At 41.6% G+C, this 15,922-nt stretch overlaps 1 protein-coding gene across 1 annotated transcript in view; it reads left to right on the top strand.

The window, feature by feature from the left end:
• The first annotated feature begins 6,732 nt into the window (after nucleotides 1–6,732).
• Nucleotides 6,733–15,922, top strand: part of EIF2AK3 (eukaryotic translation initiation factor 2 alpha kinase 3) — a 70,062-nt gene continuing 60,872 nt past the window's right edge. Inside the window, exon 1 of the mRNA XM_051974415.1 lies at nucleotides 6,733–7,202. Coding sequence (XP_051830375.1) covers nucleotides 6,892–7,202 — 311 coding nt within the window. The 5' untranslated portion in view covers nucleotides 6,733–6,891. The remainder of the gene's footprint in view (nucleotides 7,203–15,922) is intronic.

Genomic DNA, 15,922 nt, shown 5'->3' with positions numbered 1-15,922 from the left:
AGCACGTCACCGGCTGGACTTTAGCCAGCGACCAGGATCTTCAGGTGAATAAGGGCTCCTGATCCCAGTGGGCCCCACCCCACTTCCAATCAACCCACTGCCCTTACCATCTGTCCCTGGCACGCCACCATTGGTCATTAGCCTAGAGAAACTAGCTTTTGTACCCTTCTCCTGCCCAGAGCTCACGAGCGAGGGGACTTGTTTAAGAGAAGCGATAAATCTGACCACCTTCGGAGACTGCAGTTACTAGCCTGGAGTTCCAACCTGGCTCCAGATACCACCAGCTGGGTGAGCCTGGGCAAGTCACTTCATCCTGTTTGTCTCAGTATGCTCATCTGTAAAATGAGCTGGAGAAGAAATGACAAACTACTCCAATAGCTTTGCCAAGAAAACTCCAAATAGGGTCACAAAGATTTGGACAAATCTGAACAACGGCATAATTGTTGAAATAAGATATGTAAGGTGCTTTGTAAACCTTAAAGTGTTATGTATTTGGGGAAAACTTTATATATATACACACATACATATATATACGTGTGTGTGTGTGTGTGTGTGTGTGTGTGTGTGTGTGTGTGTGTAAACTCCTAACTTATATAAGGATTCTTGGGAAAGATCACAGAACAAGATGATGATCCTGCTTATTGGACTCGTGAGCCATGAGGAAATTGCTTTTGCCATCCAGGACTAACTTGAGAAATGCTGTGCCGGGAAGCTGGGTATTGCTGGCTCTCCCCCCGGCTGTCTTTTGTGGGATCCTCAGCAATGGGGAGTTCCTCTGCCTTCAGAGCCAGAATGCTGCAGCTTGTTTTGGGAGAAAGCTAGCCTGGCAGCTCCACCCATCACAAAATAACAGCCCAGAAATGTGGTTCCTTGGGGAAGGAGAGAAAGGGCAGGAGCCAAGATGACCGTTCTCTGACAGAATGACCGGAGCATTTCCAAACACATCGCTGCAGGAGGAGGGACAGAGTCAATTGGTTATATACAAAGTGCCTGCTCTGTTAGAAGCACCCCAAGGATCCTATCTTCTCCAGACTGGGCTAAGCCTTTCTCTTATACTCTAATTATATAAATAACTTCATAAATTGGTCCATTTTAACCTCTCCAGACTTCTCACACTTTACCCCTGTCCATGAATATTTAACTTGTATCAGTATTCTTCCTGTTTCTTGAGTCTCATTTTCTTAGGAATAAAATGGTAGAATTTAGTTCTATAATTAAGCCCTAAGGTCTTCTCTAAATCTAGTTCTGATTTCAGATAGAAAGACTGCTCCTAAGTTCCAGAACTGGGGTAATCCAGGAAGAGATTTCTGGGATTCAAACAACTTTTTAATTCTGAACCAGCTTTGATTAATGATTAAAACCAGTATGAGTTGCTCTTCCTCCAGCTACACATTCCATCTACCTTCTCCATGCCTTTGCCTTAACTGTTCCTGCCTCCTATTTCCCTGGCTTTTTTCATTGATCAACTCAAGTCTCACCTTTTGCAGGAGGCCTTTCTTGGTCTCTGTTCTTTCTCCATCTCCAGCTGTTAGCCTCTTGACTTCTGAGATGACTTTCACTCTTCCTTGTATATGTTCTGTATTTATCTGTTATTCATGTTGCTTCCCATTAGAATATAAGTTCCTTGAAGCAGATCTTTCTTGGTGTCCCTAGAACAGAACATCATAGGGAAAGAAGGGATACATTAGCTTTATAATGCAACTCGGCAAGTCTTTTTTAAGTACCTTCCATGGGCAGGGACTGTGATAGGTGCAGAGGGCATCAAGACAAAAATGAAAGCTGCCTCTGCTTTGAGCAGGACAGGAGATGTAAAATAACCTTGGAAAGAAAGTTCAGAAGTCAAATAGGCAGATGGAGTGTCACAGAGGCTCACAATGGGAGAGTGTTCAGGAAAAGGGAGATTGTGTCCCCAGACAGGGTAAGTAGCATCAGAGCTGAGTTGCTTCAGAAGTTCAAAGATGTCTGCAACCTTGCAGAGAGACACTCAGTTAATGGCAGGTGTGTGAACCATTAGCCCTGTCTGTGAGCAGGTGCAGGTGTCTGACCCCAGAAGGCAAAGGTTGGGAAGGAGGAAGTGAGGAAGGACTGTAATGTATGAACTGTCTGCACAACACAGACACAACAACACAGGTGTGAGACCTATGAGAGTAGCTGGAAGGGATGGGGATGTTGAGTGAAAGTTTTCTGAAGGATGAGGAATGACTGGGAGCATCAGCCAGTAACTTGCCTGTGTTTGGTAAGATGGCTGACCTTTAGTCTTCCTCTAAACACTCTTAACTTGGTGTTCACAAACTTGTTTGTCAAATATTTTGATAATTAATTTAAATTAATTTCCTTTGTAATTAATTTTTAATTATAGTTTTTATTACAATTGATTTTCTTTGTAATGTATTTTATTCATTTAGTGACAGTATTCTGAAAAGAAATTCAAATTCAGAGGATTATAGGATCCTAGGGTAATAGATTTAAAATTGGAGACTTAACCCTTTTATTTTATAGATGAGACAATGGGGGTCCAAAAAGGTTAAAAAGCTGTGTCTAAGTGATTTGTGATAATGATACTACGTGTGAAGGTGATACTATGACATGTAATCCTTTCTCCAAATCCAGTGCCTTTGGGGTTGGGATCCTAGCTAAGCTGCTCACTACTTTTATAACCTTGGACCAATTCATTTCACTTTCCCTGTCTGTAAAATGAAAGGGTGGGTCTAGATGCTCTCTGATGTCTCTCCCAACTTTTTGTCTATGATCCTGTGATGAGACTCAGAGCAGCCTAGTTGTCCCTGAGAGGTAATCATAATAACTCAGATTTCTATTTTGCTCTAAGGGCTACACATGTCTTTCTTCACAGCAGCCCTGGCAGATAGGTGGAAAAGTGGAGCTTAATGAAAGAAAACAATCAATCAAATCACCCCACTCTGCTGGAGAGAAGTCTCCAGATGCTGAGCTCTGCTACCTTCCTAAGGGAGATCATGTCTGTATTGAGCCGATCAATCATAGGCTTTAGACTTTTTGTGGAGTGAGAGTCCTTGACCAATTGGAATGAGTTGGGATTAGAGGAAACCAAGGAATCTTTGTTGTGTTTTAGGCGTCATCTATAAACTCCTCCTTTTGGTCTCCAGAAGTTGGAGCTAATGGAGCTCAGAGTGTTTTATAATTGACTGGGGGAGGGCCCGGAAGGTATGAAGGATTTTAGATTTCCCATCTTCCTTGCTTTGTCCTAGGTTCATCCCAATCCCCCAAACAACTGATGGCTGGCAGCCTCTGCATCCAGGGTCAAGCACAGGTGGGACATTGATTCAAGGATCTACAAACAGCCCAACAAAAAAATCTACCTCATACCTAAGGGGAATAGTTTGAGGATTTCAGCAAAAGGACTTCAAAGAGCTGTGAGTTACCCTTTATCTCCACATGCTCTCTGAGCCTAGGTTCTCCACAGAACAGATAGGGAGAACAGCACTGATTTTTTGTGGGGGGGAGTTGTTCTTACTTTAGTAAATGCTCCTTTCTAAAAGCTGATTAGGGCTGGATGGATAATTGGTAATTAATCCATAATCATGGTGGGAAGTTCCCTGATGGGAGCTTGTGAACTGTATAGAATGATATAGAACTGCAGAGAGCTGTCTAATTGTATTAAAACTGTATTTTAAAAAGAACATTGCCCCCTGTCACTAGCGCTACCCTAAGAGAGGGAGTAGCTACGCTCTGGGGACCCTGTGGCCAGTGGGACTGGGAATTGGGATAATCTCAGAGTGTGCCCCCAGTACAGAGACACTACCTCCTTGGCTTGGCTTTGTCCAGGTGTTGCTGGAGCTACCTAACTCCTGGGGCTGTTGTGCTAGAGCACTGGGCTGGTTCCCGCAAAATGAATTTCAGTAGGCGGAATGCTAAGTTTTATATCTGTATAAAATAACACCACAAGTAGAAGGTATGGTTGGATGGTGCTTGTTCCGGAAAAGATTTAGGGATTTTTAGTGGCCTTTAAGCTCACTGTGAGTTAGCAGAACTACTACTAACTTCCACTTTATTGTGGAAGCCAGAAAAGCTCAATCAGTTTTGGGCTGAATTGAGAGATTCAAGCACAAGGATGTCCCACTGTATTCAGAACTTATCTGGACCATTGCATGGCTTAAGAAATTGATAAGTGTTCAAGGAAAGGTGAACAGGCTAGTGAAGGGCCTTGAGGCATATCATATTGAGGGTAACCAATAGGTCCCAAATCTGTTGTTGAATTAGGGGAATGTCTTCCCCAAGCATGTGAAGACTTCTCTGGCAGAATGGGCAGATGACAACAATTTGTTCTAATGGCCATGAACATCTAGGAACAATGGATAAGGCGAAGAAGCAAATTTAGGCTTGGTCCAAGTTGACCAGAGGAGAAAAGAACTGCCGTAGAAAGGTGGTAGGGGGCTTCCCCTCACTGGGAGTCTTCAAGAAGGGGCTTAATGAGAGCATTATTCCATGTAGAGGATTCTTTTGAGATGTGGATGAATGAGATGGCCTGGGGTCGCCTTTTTGATATGTCTTTTCAGAGGCAGGAACAGAGAATTACACTTATTTATATCCCCACCATGATCTGTACACACAAGGCACTTAATGATTAAATTGAATTATGGGAAAGGAACAAACATTTATTAAGCACTTACTGTGTTCTAGGCTCTGTACTCAGGACTTTACAAAATATTTGTTCCTCACAACATCTGGAATTAGGTGCTCTTATAGTCCCCATTTTACAGAAACTGACAGACAAGAGACAGGGTCACAAAGTGACTGAGGGCAGATTTGAACTCAGATTTTCCTGACTCCGTGCTAATTAATTAATGCTCATTAAAGAAGTGGAGTTGGTAAACATCCAAAAAAAGCAGTAGATGACCAAGGACCAACCAAGTATGTCAAGCTAATCTCATGGCTTTTTCTGACTGGCTTCTTAACTAGTAAGTTAGTGATAGTTTGCTTAAAGTTAACAAACAATTCATAATGTTTTTCATTTCATTTCTGTTTGCCTTCGTTTCCTCCACCAAAAAATGGGTATAACAATAGCACCTCCTTCCCAGGATTATTGGAAGGATCGAATGTGATAAAGTGCCTGGTGCAGAGTAGTACTGTTCCTTCATTCTTGAAGAGAACCATGACATTGGGAAGGCTATACTGTGATGTGCAAGTGAATTGGATTGGAAGGCTGTGCAAGGTCACCGGCCTCACTTTCCCCTCTGGAGCCATCTGGGCCCAGTGGCCAGGTAAAGATCAGGATGGCTGGAGATGGTCCCAGACGCAATAGTAGGTGCTGTATAAAAGCTAGTCATATATACATGCGTACACACATATATGCATATACATGCAGAAAACATACAAATATACTTGTACACATGTACATGCCTAGTCATATAAATACATATACATGCATAACACACATATATACTTGTACACACATGTATACATGCATAAAATACACAACAATGTGCGTGCATATACATGCATATACATGCATAAAACAATACACATATACTTGTACACGTGTACATGCATATTCATATAAATACATATACATGCATAATACACACATATATACTTGTACACACATATATACATGCATAAAATACACAACAATGTGCGTGCATATACATGCATAAAACAATACACATATACTTGTACACGTGTACATGCATATTCATATAAATACATATATATGCATAATACACACATATATACTTGTACACACATATATACATGCATAAAATACATACACGCATATATTCGTCTAAATATACATAAATACGTACATATGCATTTTATATATATGAATAAACTCTAGTATTATCACATTCTTGTAAAGAATAAAGGGAATAAATGATAATGTAATTAAATGGTGTCAGAGGACCGGAAAAGGACTTGTTGAATGAATGAATGGTCCTTCCCATGTCCCTTTAAAGTTTACACAGCACTTTCCCTACAATCACCTTGAGACAATTATACCCATTTAACAGTCCAGGAAATAGATTCAGAGAGGTTGAGTTTAACCAAGATCACATGTCCTAACTGCTTTTCCTACTACTGATTCCTTGGGCTGGGCAGCTTCGAGCACTTGAGATTTCAATCAGGCACGAATAGGAACTCCAGATTTTTTTCGAGCTGAGATTCCTTTAAGGTTGGTTCCGCCCTCACTTTGGACTCCGCCTTCCACTTATCTTTACTTGGGAACTGCCCGATTGCGTCATGGTCACTGCCCCACCCCTTTACAGTCAGAATCAGCCACGTATGAAGGGCTGCTTCCAGCCGATCAGAAAGGAGGAATCGCCGTTCCTCAGAGTGGCGTTAGTTTAAACCAATCATACTTCTGTTTTCTTACGGCTCCCCAAACCTGAGGGGAGGTGATCAGCTGGCTTCTGACCAATCCTGTGTCAGATCGATTTCCGCGAGCTCGAACGGTAACACCAATCAAATAGAGAAAATGTGGGGAGACTTATCTTGCATTGGTCAATTATACCCGGAAGAGTGAGGGGCTTCGGGAGCTCCAAGTACGATTTGATTGGCACGCGCTGTGTTGACAACCAGAGAACGCACGCCCTACCTCCAAGACTCTGCCCCAGGACTCTGAATGGCAGCTATTCCAACTAATAGATGGACTCAACTCATGGGGAGGGCCAACATGGATGGGGAGACTACCCAGTGAGCGGTCTCAGCGGCTGGTGGGGCTGTCGAGGAGGCGGCCCTTAGACGTGGCCCGGGGAACCGAGCTGACTGTCAAACCAGTCTGGGTGTCGGCACGGCCGCCGAGTGTTCTGTACCCGGCTGCCGAGTGTTCTCTGCCCGGCTCGGGGCTTGTCTGGAGGAGCGGGAAGAGGTTCATTACGGCGGCGGAGTCTCCATGTCCGCGCGGGCGGGACGCCGCTGATGGAGCGCGCGACGCGCCGGGGCCCGCTCGCTCTGGCTCTGCTGCTGCTCGGGCTAGCGGCGGGGACGGCGGCCGCAGCCCCGGATCCGGAGCGCAGTCCGGAGTCCCCGGGGCCGGCAGTGGAGGAGGACGGCACGGCCTTCGGCCTGGGCGCCTCAGCCGCCCCAACTTCGGCCGCCGCCGCCGTGCCCTCGCTGGCGGCCGCCGAGGTGACGGTGGAAGACGCCGAGTCGCTTCCGGCGGCCACGGGCGAGCAGGAGCCGCGGGAGCCGGACCTGGACGACGATCCCGAATTGCGGCCGAGCAGCAGGTGCGTGAATGCGAACGCTGAACCTCCCCTTGCTCTTTCCCTCCCCCCCCCCTCCGTACACAGAGGGAAACTGAGGCCCAGGGCGCCCCTGTGGCAGATTCCGAAGGGCAAAGCAGAATCAGAGCACTGCCGTGGAGGTAAAAGCACGGGCTCTGCAAGCAGGTCTGACACCATGTCCCTCCCTCCTCCCCTCCCGGACCTCCGCTTTCTCGCCCGCAGAACGAGGGGCTTGCACTGTTCGCCCCAGAGTCCACCTTCCTCCCCAGACTAGACTGATTCCTCTCACCAAACCTATCGTTACTTATTTCAGGAATACACTTTAAGAGATCATCGAGGGGTAAACTGAGGTCTAGAGTTGGCAGTAGACTTGCGCCAAATCAAAGTGGTAGATCCTAGATTTGAACCCAGACCATTTAGAATCAACTTTCATTAATTTCTTTCCGTCTGATAGTAGGCAGTAAGAGAAGTGTGGGGACTGGGAGCCCTTAAAGGTGACGCGGCTTTTCCACCCTGGCAGCCTGGAGGCCATGGGTGGGCCACCCCAACTTTGTAGGGGGACCCAGGCTAAGAAGGTCCGAGATCAGTCCGGCAGTTTAGCCCGCACTTGTGTATTACGCGTCTGCCACGTGCAGAGGTGCTGGAGCTACCTGGACAGAAAGGAAGCAATCCCTGCCCGCCAAGAATTCTCCCGGGAAGCGCGAAATGTTCGCAGATAAGTTGACACAAAGTAAAGTCCGGAAGGAGAGAGTGTTAACTCGGGCCCAAGAGCCCTGAAATGTTTATCCCGGAAGAGACCTTAGAGATCATTTCATGCAATTGTCTTATTTTTGTAGAGGAAGAAGACCGGCTCCAGAGAAGGGAAAGGGATGGTCCACTATCACGCAGCTCCTTAAGGGGATAGATCCGGGTTCTTCTGACTCCTGGTTGGGTCTGGGTTCTCCTGACTCCTGGGGGGGTCCGGCTTCCCCTGCAGGGCACATGTACGGACTTGCCCCATCTGGAAAGACACAGGAAAAGAGTATAGGAAACAGATTTGGAAACCCTCTTTTAATTCCATACACATGGAAGCTGGATGATTCTTCCCTATGATAGCTCTGAGGCAAGACTGTCAGGCTCAGAAAGGGGAAAAAAAAAGATTTAAAGCTGGATGGAGGCTTGTGAAGGCTTGATGATCGCTAGAGCGAAGTGCCTTTCACAGGAAGGCGGTGGGAGGAAACCCAAGGGCAACCCCCTGCAGTCCAGACCCAGACGATTGATCGGTTTCTTCCAGGGCCCGGCCACCCCTCCCCCACTCCAGAACTGCATGTCGGATTCATCTAGGGGCCTAAGTTTGTTTTGTCTAAGGGGCTATTAGAGCTTTCACTATGTCTGTCTTCACACCACTTCCGATTTCATAGAATCAGTCTTTTGGAGTTGAAAAATGCCTTAGCGACCATTCCCCACTTAGGACCTGGTACCATTCTTTTCCAAATGAGACCCTGACCAAGAAACATAGAAAGTGGGGGAGGGAGAGGGTGTTGAAAGAACAAAGCTTCCCTAGAAGTTATGGGTAGGCAGAGTTTTGGGGTGATGCTAATCTGCCACATGTAGTTATTTTCCTGAACACATTTAATAATCATTTCCCACAGTGCTTAAGACCTCTGGAGGAGCTGCAGTGAGATTGTTTCTTAGAGAGTCAGGTGGAGAGGGCTTAGCGTTTTCAGTCATTCAAATGCAGGAGAAAAGAGCTGGAGAAAATAAATCTCACTTTCTCCCATCCATTGTTTTCTTCTTGCCAAAGTCAACTTTAAAACACACATACACACATACAGAAACTATATTTAGATGTCTGAACTCGAAGGTGCTGTTGCTATTGCCTCTTAATTGAGATTTTTCAGCAGGAACTTTTAAAAGATATGCTACAAAATGTTCTTTGAATGTGACTGCCTTTCCCCCACCCCACTTCCCTCTATATAAACTTTGTAAGGTGGTTCTGGATCGAGGATCACAAACTAAGTCTAGTTGCTTAGCTTCCTACATCTTCACAATTACAGAGCACTGTTATAGAGTGGAAGTCATCCAATAACCTCTCAGGATTCTGCTTTGAATTGAGTCAGTTAATTTCATCCTGAATTGCATCTGTCACGCAGTACTTGAGCTAGAAAACTGGGACGAACACTCCTGTTCGTCTAAAATGACTAATCCTGGTTTACTAACTATAACCAGCTGTTTAAGTCAGACAAATGAAAACTGATTCAGTTCTGCAAATTCAGATGGAGATAATATCCTCTCTCTTGCACTGTTGTTGTAAAGATCAAATAAAGGAAAGCTTGTTCTAAATATACCATCCCAATGATTACTTCAAAGTATTTTACAGATAACTGATCTTCACAACGACCCATGGAGAAATACTGTCTTATTTAACAAGTAAGATTTACTGGAGAAATATTAAATAAATTAAACCAACTCTAATACTCTAAGATTAAGAAGCAAAAAAACTAACATTGTTTTCAAATTATTATAATACCACCACTTTAAATTTTATTCATTTCTTTGATTTATTATTAATTTTAATTGTTAACAATATATAAAAATATTTTATAGAATAGAAAATATTCATAAATAAAATTAATCATTAATTTGTTAATCTTTCCAATTTCTTAATATCTCAATTCCTCTTAATTCTAGTTCCTTTTCTCTGTTAATTATTTCCTGTTTATGCTGATAAAGTTTGTATATATTTAGTTGCTTGTGGTCTCCCCCATTATGCTATGAACTCCTCAAGGGCAAAGATTCTTTATTTCTTTTGTATGCACAGTGCACAATGCCTGGCCTGTTATAGGTACTTAAATGTTTATTGACTGGCTGCTCCTAAACTCTGTGTAGGGAACCATTTAATGGACTTTTATATGAAGACCAGTTTAAAGTAGATTATCCTTGGTGAAATTGTTTCATAGTACTCTACTGAAGCAAGCTTCAATATTAACTTCATAATTAGCTCTTCTTGAAAAGATATTTGCCATTATTCTTTTACAACTCTTCCATGAATCAGACATGTGTTGAAAAGGTTATTTTAAAATAAATTTCGAAAGTACTCAACTAAAATAAATCAGACAAATTACTATAAAATAGGTGAGTTTTAGTTTGATGCCACTTCCTTTTTATTCCTGTAGAGTCCAGACAACTTTTTATTTTTGTAATATGTTGATGTATAATGTGTTCATGAAAGTATTAGTTCCACTATAACAGCCCATATCCTGTTTGTATCAAGGAGGAGGAGGAGTTAAGGAAACAGATTTGAGTTAACCAAGCAAATTAACCTCAGCAACAGCTGAGAAATATTTGTAAAATTATAGACAAGTAAATAAGTACTAAAATTCTTTTATGTATTTTCTTTTGCTACTCTTAAATCATCATGATAATTCCTAGTTGTTTTCAATTTTTTTCTTTAATAGAATTTTCAATGTTTTATTTGTTTCAAAATGGTTAATAACTGTATGTTAAGTTTTGGTCATTGAATTTAATTGCTTTTTAAAGTTTATTTTAGCATGGCAGAATTATGAGATGCTTTTGTTCCTAAGAGACAATTTCAGAATTTTGAATTTAAAGTAGTTAAGAGCTTTCAGCTCTTCAACCTCCCTCCTATTTTTCAGTCAGTCAACAAGCATTTTTCAGACACCTTTACTGAGGTGATGAGTATATAAAGACAAATGAAAGCAAGCTCTGCCTGCCCCTAGGAGCTTACTCCCTGTTGGAGGAGATATCATCAACTTAAAAGAAAATCCAAAATCTATGCAAAGCATAAATGTTGGGCTTCAGACAGCTTTGTTTGATTCTTCACCATGTTCAGTTTTGACTGAAAAGTGAATCTGATTTTAAGTTTGTTGTGGCAGACTGGTCTTTTGAAGGCTTTGTCCAGCTTTTTTATGTAAAGGTATGGAGAGGATGGGATGAAAATGTAAGAATCCTGTGAGTGGAAACCACTTTATGAAAAAGCTTTGTATGGTTAAAAAAAAAATCAAACTGAGTCCTGGGCTTGTAAACCTTGTTACTGTAGTTTTTTACAATAATATCTATATGGAGCAGTGGGTCTAAAGGTGAACATAGTTGTTTAGTAATTTGTAGAATAGAATAACTCATAGCTACATAAAGCTTTAAGGTATGCAAAGTGCCTGTAAGGTAGGAGAGGCAGGTTGACTAAGTCTTAGAATTGCCTTTTTATGGATGAGGAGACATAAGTAGGTGAAGTGACTAGTCCCACAGCCAACAAAGATAAAACAAAGATCTTCTTTTGGAGAAGAAGAAACTCAAAGTTAGTGGAGGTTAAGTGGTTCTAGACTATACAATTAATAGATGATCCAGTATTAGATCTCAGATCTTTTGACTTGTAGGCCAGCATGAGGAAAATTCATTCATTTCAGCTACCCCATGTTGATATACCCAGGGAGAAATTTAGCATTTAAGAGACTAGGAAGTTAATGGTAGAGCTGAGGGTTTCTAAGTACCTGAATACTACTGAAATCAGAGTTTTTGCATAGTGGCCGAGGGTGAGAAGTTAGGAACTGGAAGATTTATTTTTCAAGGAAAAAGATGATGTTTAGCAGGTGGGAAGAGGAACAGTTAAAGATTTGAGCTCTTCTGGGAAAGTGAGGTATCAGAGGATAGAGCAGGATAAAAGGGCACAGAGTCCACAGAAATAATCTGATCTATATAATTTTATCAAATGGTCAAAGTAATTTTTGACCAAAACACAAATGAAGACTGCTGCAAAAGCTTTTCTGTTTATGTGATTAATGTCTGGAAGTCTTGTTGGGAATCTGGGCCTAGGAATTATATTCTTTTTCTTGATTTTCACAGTAAGTGTGTATGATTGTATCTTCCTGATTCAATTTCCTCAAACTTTTTTTTTAATTATAAAATTACTTTCAAGATATATGCATAGATAATTTTTCCCTTGTGTTCAGATATTTCCCTCCCTTTCCTACCAGCCCCTCCCCTAGATGGCAAGTAATCCAATATATCTTAAACATGTTAAAAATGTATATATATTAAATCCAATATATGAATACATATTTATACAATTATCTTGCTGCACAAGAAAAATCAGATGAAAAAGGGGAAAAAATAAGAAAGAAAACAAAATGCAAGTCCTGTCTCTGAGTGTAGACGGTTTCCTTCATCACAAGATCATTGGAACTGGACAGAATCATCTCATTGCTGAAGAGAGCCATGTCTATCAGAATTGATCTTTGTATAATCTTCTTCTTGCCGTGTACATTGATTTCCTGGTTCTGTTAATTTCACTTAGCATCAGTTCATGTAAGTCTCTCCAGGTCTCTTTGACGTGGTTGATTGTTTCTTACAGAATAATATTCCATACCATTCATATACCATAACTTACTCAGCCATTCTCCAACTGTTGGGCAAACACTCAGTTTCCAGTTTCTTGCCACTACAAAAAGGGCTGCCACAAACATTTTTGCACATATAGGTCCCTTTCCCTCCTCTAAGATCTCTTTGGGATACAAGCTCAGTAGAGACACTGCTAGATCAATGCACCATTTAATAGTCCTTTAAGCATGGTTTCATATTACTCTCCAGAATGGTTGGGTCAGTTCACAACTCTACCAACAATATATTAGTGTCCCAGTTTCCCCACATCCCCTCCAACATTCAATGTCTTCAAACATAATGTGATTTTTCATCTCCTTTCATGAACTCACTTCTCACATCTCTCATTCCAGGTTGCCTTCCAACTCTATCCCTCAATTGCAACTGTTCTGTCCAAGGTTACAACCTGTTCTCTCTTAATTGCTTAATTTGATGACTTGGTTTTGATTCTCCTCCTTTACATCTCTGTGATATTTGATGCCACTAATTACCCCCTCCTCCTAAATTTGTCCCTCTCCCTAGTTTTTTATGGCACCATTCTCTCCTACCTCTCTGGCCAGTCGTCTTTGCCGGGTTGTCACCCATGGATGTCCCTTATTGCTTTTTTTAGGGTCCTTGTCTTTTTCTACAACTTTTCTCTTGGGGGCCTCATCAGCTGCTGAAGGTCCGGTAATTTCTGTGCTGATGACTTTCAGTTCTATCATCCCTGCCCTGTATAGTTTCTTAGATCTGCCTCACTACCTGCCCTGCCTATCGGATGTCCTGTGGTTATTTCAAACTCAGCATGAACAAAATGGAATCCAGACAGGTCACTTTCCCTAGTGAGAGCATCCCCATCCTTCTGGACACCCAGGTCCTCACTTTGAGTCATCCTGATCTTCCCATTCTTCCCCACCCACAACCTCAGTCAGTTAGCAGCCGTGCAGCCGTCACTTGTTCTTCTACCTGGGATCTCTTTCATCTCTCCCCTTCTTTCCATTCTACCATAATCATTGGTATCTGAGCTATCATTGACCCTTGTTCTAATTGTTCTCTCTGTTTCCAGTCTCTTTGGCCTCCAACCCACCCTCCAGTCAGCACCTATCTGTGTTTCTAGACTAGTCTCTCACCCTCACACATCCGCTTCGTGTTGCACCTGAACCAGCTTGCTGCTGCTTCTCTTACTGGACGGCCTGTCCCCCACTCCACATCTTAGCACAGGCTGATCACCATCCTGTAATTCACTCCCCTCTTGTTTCAGTCTCCTGAAATCCCTGGCTCTCTTTAAGGTTAAGCTCCTGGGCCATTTTGGATAAAGAGGCCTTTCTTGATTTCCCCTGCAATGCTTTCTATTTACTTTGTATCTATTTTATATTTTTTTTTTGGTACAATGTTACTTCTCATTAGTGTAATGTAAGCTCCTTGAGGACAGGAACTGTTCCCTTTGTATCCCTAGTACCTTGAACCTAGGAGGTACTTAATAAATTTGCTTGTTGATTAAGTGGTTGATTGAAAGTTAATATGGTATCTGAAAAATATAGAGGATAGTCTCTTTCCCATATAATCACTGGCTTTTTGAAAGTATAGTGGTGGGTAAAATAATTTTCTTCAGCAACACTGCCATAAATGGGTGATTGACCACATTGGGTTAAAGTCTGTGACTTTAGGGTTTGGTTATATTATTTACAAGCTATAATATTTTTTTTTTCCATTCTGTCACCTTGGAATAGTACAGGTGCACATTCAGAAAGGGGAAGTGAAAAAAAAATACAATTTCTGATTTACTAAAAGAATTCAAAACTAAATTAATGTGGCTCCAAGATTTAGAGCTGGAAGAGGTAGGAAGTGGTAGGAGTAATTAGTAATTATATCCTTTTGATCTTTTATTTAAGTGAATTTATTGTTTATTGTTATTGACGTTGATGGTCCATGAGAATCTCATGATTTTCTAATCCTGAATATGAATCACTGAAATGCCCTGAGCTAGGTCTGGGTTACTCCAGAGACCATCCAGTCCAGGTGAGGATGGTGATAGAACTTGCCTGAGAACATGTAGATTGTGAGCCTCGAGATGAGGTCTGACCCAGGAATCCAGGGCAAGTGTTCTTTCCATGATAGTGGCCATATTACTCATTTCATTTCTGATTTGCTTTAAGGCAAAAAATGAGCAAACTGTTGAGCCGATAGGTTTTTGTCTTACATTTGGTCCTTTTTTCCAGACTGGATGAAGCCAAACCCAAAACTCACCAGAGGAAGAGAGGAGTAATATTTTCTCCTCATTTAAACTCACTTAAACTAAACTTGGGACATCCAGGTGACACAGTGGATAGACTATGGGACTGGAGGCAAGAAAATTCATCTTCTTGGGTTAAAATTTGCCTAAAGACACTTTTTAACTGTTTATCTCAGTTTCCTCATCTGCAAAATGAACTGGAGAAGTAAATGGCAAACCACTCTAATGACCCCCAAATGGGGTCTTGAAGAATTGGTCTAAACAACAACAAACCTAACTTGGTCTTAGACCACTAGCAACATTTTGTTGTTGTTGTTCTCCCTCAGTTTTTGGAAACTTATCTTCTGTCTGACTCAAATTGACTTCCCCCTTCATTTCCTCCCTCCCTTCTTCTTCCCACTTTTCCCTTCTTTCCTGTTTCTGTGGCCTTTTTCTTGCATTTCCTTCTTCCTCCTTTCCTTGTTTCAAGATTCACCTTATTTATAATAGGACAGTCTTAAGATAGTGTCTGTTGCCTTGAGTAGCTTTGCAGTTTCTAAAAAACAGTTTTCAATTGTTTCTTGCTAGAACAAGGAAAAAAAAGATTTTAATTTCTTTCAGCACATCATTATTAAATAGATGCCTTAGTAGTAATGTGAGTGTTGTATTGTGATAATTGAAAGAAAATGTTGCCTATTTTTTTTAATCCAATCAACTGGCTTTTGCTTTATTTTGTGACTCTTCCCCATCCTCTCCCTTTGGGTCATTTAGTAAGTGCTTACTATAAGTTTATTGACTGACTCCATAGTTGAATTAGATGTTAAAGACTTAGCATATTTTCTAAGTACAACGTAATTGTTGCTTTAAATATCATATGATTTAACTGGTCATATTTGATTTTATTGTCAGACATTTGGCTTTAACTTTGTTTTGACTTGGGGCATGGCTTGGTCTTGTGATGGCATCTGCTCAAATAAAGGAGGTAGGATTTAGAGAGCAATATTTGTTTAGTAGGTGAGGACTTGAAGTAAAGTATAAGGACATGTGTTTCCTTGTAGCACATGAAGATATTTCAAAATAGTGGAATCAAACCACATACATACATGTGATGGTATTACTTTTTTTCCTTTAGTTTCAAATTAATCAAGTACACCGATGT

The sequence above is a fragment of the Antechinus flavipes genome, chromosome 2 (genome assembly GCF_016432865.1).
Source record: "Antechinus flavipes isolate AdamAnt ecotype Samford, QLD, Australia chromosome 2, AdamAnt_v2, whole genome shotgun sequence".
Lineage (NCBI taxonomy): Eukaryota > Metazoa > Chordata > Mammalia > Dasyuromorphia > Dasyuridae > Antechinus > Antechinus flavipes.
This window is presented reverse-complemented; position numbering and strand designations above follow the sequence as displayed.